This window comes from Cynoglossus semilaevis, chromosome 13 (assembly GCF_000523025.1).
Source record: "Cynoglossus semilaevis isolate Cse_v1.0 chromosome 13, Cse_v1.0, whole genome shotgun sequence".
Classification (NCBI taxonomy): domain Eukaryota; kingdom Metazoa; phylum Chordata; class Actinopteri; order Pleuronectiformes; family Cynoglossidae; genus Cynoglossus; species Cynoglossus semilaevis.
In genome coordinates, this window is record NC_024319.1 from 21,636,555 (window position 1) to 21,644,081 (window position 7,527).

The 7,527-nt window shown below is 39.6% G+C and overlaps 1 protein-coding gene across 1 annotated transcript in view; it reads left to right on the plus strand.

Annotated features, from left to right (window-relative positions):
- thsd7ab (thrombospondin, type I, domain containing 7Ab) overlaps positions 1-7,527 on the plus strand; it is a 146,778-nt gene that overhangs the window by 123,391 nt on the left and 15,860 nt on the right. The window contains exons 21-24 of the mRNA XM_025061560.1: positions 970-1,085; positions 2,099-2,216; positions 4,590-4,735; positions 5,185-5,359. Of these exons, the coding sequence (XP_024917328.1) occupies positions 970-1,085; positions 2,099-2,216; positions 4,590-4,735; positions 5,185-5,359 (555 nt within the window). The remainder of the gene's footprint in view (positions 1-969; positions 1,086-2,098; positions 2,217-4,589; positions 4,736-5,184; positions 5,360-7,527) is intronic.

The following is a 7,527-nucleotide window of genomic DNA, read 5'->3' on the forward strand; positions in this document are numbered from 1 at the left end:
ATTCGCTTTCTTTCGTTTGTGTTGGGGTTTTTTGAGGAACTTTTTTGCCCTTCATTATGGCTCCCAAATTGTGAATAAGGTTCACAGTCAACAGTTAAATGTTGCTGCATGTATGATTGTAAAGTAGAGATAGCTTAATCCGATTTGTAGGATTGGTATTGGTCCAATTTTTGTCAAAATGTCAGGATTGGAAAAAAAAAACAACCATAGCCTGTATGATCCAATACCTAAGCCCAAATGCTAATCCTAATTTTGTGCAATGTCGTGAACACTATCGCCTCGGCAACGCCAGCCTGCAGGATGCTGCAGGAGAAAAGAAGGTATCAGATTGATATCAGTATTGGCGGATAGTCCAAATTGCAGTATCGGTATTGGACATGAAATCGTTTTATCGAGCTGTCACAACATATAAGTTGATCTGCATGTTGTGTTCTGTCTAGGATTTGTCTCAGACGACCCCAACTGTAACCCTCCTGTGTTTACCAAGGCTTGCATCTGTCAAGGAAGACTCACTGGTTTGACTCTTACAGCGTAGGGCTCAGCAGCTGCAAGTCTAAATCATTGTTTTCAGTCAGAGGAGGGTTGTAGTTGTTTGTGGCTTAGTGCATGAATATGTAATAAAGTAGGTTGTTGAATAAGATTTGAACAAAGCCTGTTGAGGAGTCAGTGGAAGCAGTACTAGCCAACCTTGGTTGGCCTGTATTTTTTGTTGTTGTTGCATGTACTCCATGTCAGAGTACGCTTAACGATGCTCAGTGTTCAGACTGTGGTTGTTGTGGGCCTCATTATATATAATTGCTTCATAAAGAGTGTGATTTAATGCAGGGGGACTGTCTGCGTTGCTAACACTAACAGGCCTCTGTGGTATTCATATTCGTACTCTTGGTCCACTCCTCTGTGGGTTTTATGACCATTCAAGGCCCGCATGGCAAACATTGATACCTTTTGTTTGTTTTTTATTTTTTACAGACTGGAGCACGTGTCAGTTAAGTCCCAACGCCGTATGTGGGAGTGGCATCAAGACCCGGATGCTGGATTGTGTTCGCAGCGACGGCAAATCAGTGGATTTAAAATTCTGCAATGAGGTAAGTGGTGAAAAAGTCGCTCTTCCTCATCATCATTTTCTTTTACTCTACATTGGGATGAATGAGACCTCAGGTCAATGACTACAAAATTTGTGTTATTTTGGTCCTAACTAAACAAGTGATTTGAGAAAGTTAGGGTTCTTTTGAGGAGTTTGGAGTGCAGCTTTAAATGAGCTGTGTTCAGCCCCCTGCTGGCTGCTGTGTGCCAAGAAGAGGCAGTGAAAATGGTTACGAGTGGAGAGATATTTTTATCCCATTGTGACCTATTCCAAATAGAAACTACTGTTGGCTGCTGTGGTTGAAATTATATACCTCTTTTCTAGTCCTTTGCGGAAATTTGTGATTGTAGCTGGAAGAGGCACCGTTTCGACAGATCCTCTACTGCCTCTAATGGAGAGTTTATGTCGCGAAGAAAATTTAAAAAATTAAAACACTTCAAATCAATAATTATATTGATTATATTATAAAAACGTATGGTTGGAGAAAACAGTCTTACCAAACTGCGTTTGTCCTCATGGAATGTTACTAGACTTTGAAAACCAGATGATCTAATCTTTAAATTTCTTTAATTTCTTCTTAAAGTCCTTGAATGTCTGAGTCTGCAGCGGTGGTTTGTCTTAATGACTTAATTACCTCATTTATTACCGCCTTATTGAATCCACACTCTGCTCTTAGTCCCAGGGCACCATCAAAAATTCACAAGCCTCACCATTGTTTCCGTTCCTACGGGCTGAGGCTATGACTCATTCATAATTCGTCCGTGCCTCCTGTAACGGTAGCCGTTGTACATGTGATGTCATAGCTCAGCCCAAATACTTATTTTGAGACACTCTTCCACATAAAAACATTTGTGTGTGTGCCAGAACATCTGACAGCAGCTTCAGTGTTCTGCGTTTTTTATAACTTGGAGGTTAAGCTGCTGTGATCGACGTGAATGTTATTCTGACTGTTGTGAAGAACTCAATGTTGACACATTAGTCAATTATTCTCCCATTTTTGTGAATGTGCTGCAGTTGAACCTGGAGAGAAAATGGCAGATGAACGTCTCCTGTGTGGTGGAGTGTCCCGTCAACTGTCAGCTGTCAGAGTGGTCATCCTGGTCCGAGTGTTTACAGACCTGCGGGCTGGAGGGTGAGAAAATGACATTTCTATTGTTGATCACATTCCTTTTTCTTTTCTCTAGGAAATAAAAAAACATTTTTGATGGCACAGTCTAGGTTTATTTTAGATTTTTATCAACTGTTTTTTGTGAACTCTTTTTAAAAGATCTTTTACTACTCATGGATTAAATCAAGGTTATCCTCCCACTTGGGGAATTTAGGAATTATTTATGATTTAGTCCAACAATTTTATATTCCTTTTAGTTATTTTGGATAATGTTTGTTTGTTTTTGGTTTATCTTTATCCTTGGGTAATAGGGCCTAGACATTTCTTTAACACATTTTTGTTATTTCTGCGATATATTTTGCAACTTTTAAAAAGTTTTTAAAAGAGGGGGGGGTGGCTTGGTGGTTAAGGAAAAGGATTTGGGTTCCGAAGGTTTCAGGTTTTCTCTAGGAAATAAAAAAACATTTTTGGCTTGGTGGCTTGGTGGTTAAGGAAGAGGATTTGGGTTCCGAAGGTTTCAGGTTCAAGTCCACCAGCTGCAAAGTTAGTTAGTGAGCATGGCACCGTCCCCGCACGTTGTTCCCCGGATGCTTAAGCCGCCCCCCCCGTTCATTTTGGTGATGGGTAAAATGCAGAGGTCACATTGTGTCACGGTGTGTGCAGTGGTGTGCTGTGTCACAATGACAAAGTAGTTCACTTCCAACAAAAGGAAAAACCAAATACCGATATCCAGGTGACCTCCCTTGACCTACCATCATCACCTTCTTCAAGATGAAGCTTTGGTCTACATTTGTCTTTCTTTCCCCCAAGAAATATTTTGTTCTGTTTTTCTGTGAAAGCAAATACATAAACATGAGTAGATACAGCAGGAGTGCATTGCTGCACAATCCAGTTGCGCATGTATGAATATAAAACAGTAAGAACCTGGATGAGCCTTTGTGAAGCCTTAAAATACATTTGCACAGACTGGTTTGTCCCAGATCTTTGAAGTATAAAAGGTTTTTTTTTACATCTACAGTTTTGTATCTGTCTCTTCAAACCAAAGAACCGCCGAATTGTGGTCCTTTTCTCTTTGGAAGGATGATGCATTTATTTAAGATAAAGACGTTACAGTGTTTCTCAGTGATCGGTGAAATGCATCTCTCTTTTTTTTCTGGTTGTTGTTTTTTGGACGGTAGCATCAGTACATCCTGGTCCTCCTCAGGGCAGAACTTTGAAGGAGAAGCATCACAGCGCATTTGGCAAATCACAAGGAATAAGATGAAAGTTTAAGAAGGGCTGAAGGAAGAAGAAGGATCTTATTTGATGTTGATGTTTTTTTTTTTTGTCAATGTGTAGGTTGTGCTTTGGTGGAAACACAGGCTAAGATTATAAAAGTTCCAGTGTGGGAAGCGTGGTTTATGTCCTAAATGTTTACAGACATCTTTAATTTGTTCAGGCCTCATTTTTGAGTTGTTGCTTTTCTTCTAACTAATTTTACATTCAAAGTCATTATTCTCTACACAGGCACAGAAATGTTCCATGATTCAGTCATTACAAAGAAATAAAGTTACAAACACATTTACTGACTATATTAAAGTTAGCCCAAAAACAACTCAGTTTGAAGGCTAATAACGGGGAGGTTTAATAAGTAGATAAGCAAAACAGTTACAAAAAATAGCTAAAGGTGGAATCATATCGCATATCTGTCATTAAAACAATGCTAACAAGAGAATAAAAGCGAGAAAATAAAATTATTTTATTGAAGGTACAATTTAACAAAAGAGTTCTTTGAAAACATTTGAATACAAAGAGCTTGCATATTTAAATGTGTGTATGTTTAATATACTGTACGTCTGTTGTTTTTATTTAGTTTTTCTCTGCTAAATTGATTCACCAGTCAGTGACAGCGTGTTGATTTTCACTGTATTTCAAAGAGACTCAGATGATGGATGTGAATGAAAACGCCATTTCAGTCAAGTGTGGCGATCAGGACCAAGCCGCGTTAAGTGTTGTATTTCAGACTGTTTAGTATAAAAGCTCTGTTCCCTGCACTCAAGTGCTGTGTGCTGAGGAAAATTAATTTAGAGTGTTGAAAGCAACCATGCATCTTTGGAAATGAGTTGTTTACAGGGGGAAAGCGCTGGGTGGTTAAACCACAGCGGTCACTGCATGTGTCTGATGTGTTTGAATTTGTTTCATTCTGAGGGGAAAAAACATCCATTTTACACCCCAGATAATTATAACCTAATGAACAAATACAAATGTCTCAGCACAGAAACAAAGTTTGATCATTTGTATTCTCTCCTGCTGGTGAGACGCGGGAGCCCTGGTTTCACTCTGAGTCCGCTGTAAATCCACAACCTCGAACGAAAACAGGAAATAAAAAAGCCGTGTGCATTTGTGCTTCCTTTTAAGGTAAGATGTGGCGTCGTCGCTCGGTGGTCCAGGCCTCTCAGGGTGATGGCCGACCCTGTCCCTCTCAGATGCAGCAGTGGAAGCCCTGCCCGGTCCGGCCGTGCTACCGTTGGCAGTACAGCCTCTGGTCTGAGTGTCGGGTGGAGGTGAGTCAATAAGCCATCACAGTAGACCTTACTGAAGAGCTGTTAAATATTAACTACAGCATCGACTGCGTGTCAGCCAGAAGAAATGCGGCCTGGACACGTCCAAGTCTGCGCTGAGCTTAAATCAATGCTCTGAAGAGTCGGAGCCAAAACATGGATTTTGGATGACTAAAATCGCTGCATCAGGCTCAAAATAATGGAGTGCTTAGTATTGATGAACAACCTTGTTGGCTGTGAGAGATGGGCCGTAAAAGTCTACATGATGCACTTTACAGCTTACACATTACTGCCAGCTTCGTGTCTTTTCGTACTCCTTTAGCTGCTGTTTTCTATTGTGTGTTGTGTGTAAGGAAACAATTGTGAGAATGTGCTTGACAGGAACCTGATGTCAGTGGTAGAATGGTTTTTGAAAGGTAACTTTTCTGGTCTCCTTACTGCCCTCTGGTCAGAGTGTGGTGTGTGGACACGGCCTGCGTTACAGAAACCTGTCCTGCTTTGTGTCAGACGGCTCTGATGAAGACAGGCTCAGCCTAGTGGATGAGGAGCTGTGCAGCAGCCTGGAGCTCGCCGTGGACGGTGACAAGAAGATCACACTCAAGGAGGCCTGCACTCTTCCCTGCCCAGGTGAGAATTATTGAAAAATATATTCTAGTCCAAATGCTGAACGGACTCCAAACTATTGTGATCTGTGTTGACTCCAGATCACTGTACAAAGGTTTGGGTCAAGCTATTCTTATAATATTTTAATGTCAACTTCTGGGCAATATTAGGAATAAATATATGCCTGCTAATGTATTAATTTGTTAATCCACATTTAGACTAGTCTACTTTGAAATTTCATTATCTGCTGCACAATAGTCAAAAACTCAAAAGGCTCAATGCAACTTTATCATTTCCGACACTGAAACTGCAACTTCAATCAATCTGATACTTTCTTTTCTCCGTTAATGTTTATGGCATGTCATTGCAATATTTGAGTTTAGGTATCGCATCAAATCAGATTTGTTTTTCAATGTTTGATCCTTTGACCTTAGAATATTGAGTCTACAGACTATAAGTCTCTCTGGAGTATAAGTTGTGAGTCTACGAACTATAAGTCTCTCTGGAGTATAAGTTGCACCAGCCAAAAAATAAAAAAAGTGCGGCTTACAAGAGTAGCAGATACTGGTACACAAGCCTAGAGTGTCAGTGGTATACAGTGGTAAACATGTAAAATGATATATTTTGATATAAGTCGTAAACCCAGCCAAAGGATGGAAAAAAGTGTGACTTATAGTTTGGAAAATATGGCTTTTTTTTTTTTTTTTTGCGCCATTTAGGTAAAACCTACAAAATAAGTCCTGACTTCTGTGTCTGACTTCATTAGCCCTGGAGGACTTTTGGAGTCTGGATTTGGAGTCAGATTTGAAAAAAGAAATGTGACTAAAGGCAGCAGATGAAATATCTTTCCTTTGTTCAAAAAATCTTTACATCATTTTCAGATATTTGCCAAGGTGCTGCATGTTTGTTGATGGCCTGTGTGTCTCAGGTTTACTAAAAGGCAAACACTTGCCTGCCACACAACAAACAAAGGCAGCAACAAACGTTTTGCTTTTTTTGGTCTAGATAGATATCCTGTTGTTCATCTTAGCTCCAGATCTCTTTGAATTCAACAAAGAAGTAAAGAGAGAGGAAAAAAACAAAAAACAAACTTCCCAGATTACTGATTGTAGCAGAGCAGCTTTGGTGGGACCACAGGGCTAAACAGTCAGACCCATCTGTATTTCCATCTATATCAGGAAGCAGCCACTAAAAGGCTTATGCTATATTATCTCTCACAATACTCTCTGTGTCCGTTCATATCCTCTGAAAGTGTAGAAGCTCACCTGAAGGCAGGATAAATGGACTGCATTAAGGCAGGAGCTCTGAGAAGCTGCTCTGCTTCATGTAAATTAAATTTACTAAGAGCCTGTTTTTTTTTATTATAGAACAACAGAGAATGAACTGTCTTCAGCCGAAGTAGTGTGTGGTCTAAAGTGTATCACACACTCTAATTTGCAGAGAGTAGTGGATACAGGGTTTCCAATGGTGTCCATAGCAAAAAGTGTTTTTTAGTAAGGTTTGCAGAAGTAGACGGTAACAAAGGGTGACGACTGTTATATCTTTAAACTGTATATAAAATATACTGTATTTTTCCTCAAGAACCCATATAGCAGTAGTATGAAAAAGTTTGGGCACCCCTGATCATTTTCAAGATTTTCCTTTATGGCTCGTTGGTTGTTCAGAACAGCAATTTCAATTAAATATATCATATAGCAAACAAATGCTGTGATATTTAAGAAGTGAAATGAAGTTTATAGGATTTACAGAAAGTGTGCAATAATTACTTAAACAAAAGTAGGCAGGTGCATAAATTTGGGCACCCCAACAGTAAAATGACATTAGTATTTAGTAGATCCTCCTTTTGCAGAAATAACAGCTTCTAAACGCTTCCTATAGCTTCCAATGAGGGTCTGGATTCTGGTTGAAGGTATTTTTGACCATTCTTCTTTACAAAACATCTCCAGTTCAGTCAGGTTTGATGCTTTCCGAGCATGGACAGCCCGCTTTAAAACAGACCACAGATTTTCAATGATATTCTGGTCTGGGGACTGAGATGGCCATTCCAGAACATTGTACTTGTTCCTCTGCATGAATGGTTTGGTAGAATTTGAGCAGTGTTTAGGATCGTTGTCTTTTATTATTTATTATTGCACACTTCCTATAAACTTCCTATAAACTTTTTCAATTTCACTTCTTAAATATCACTGTGT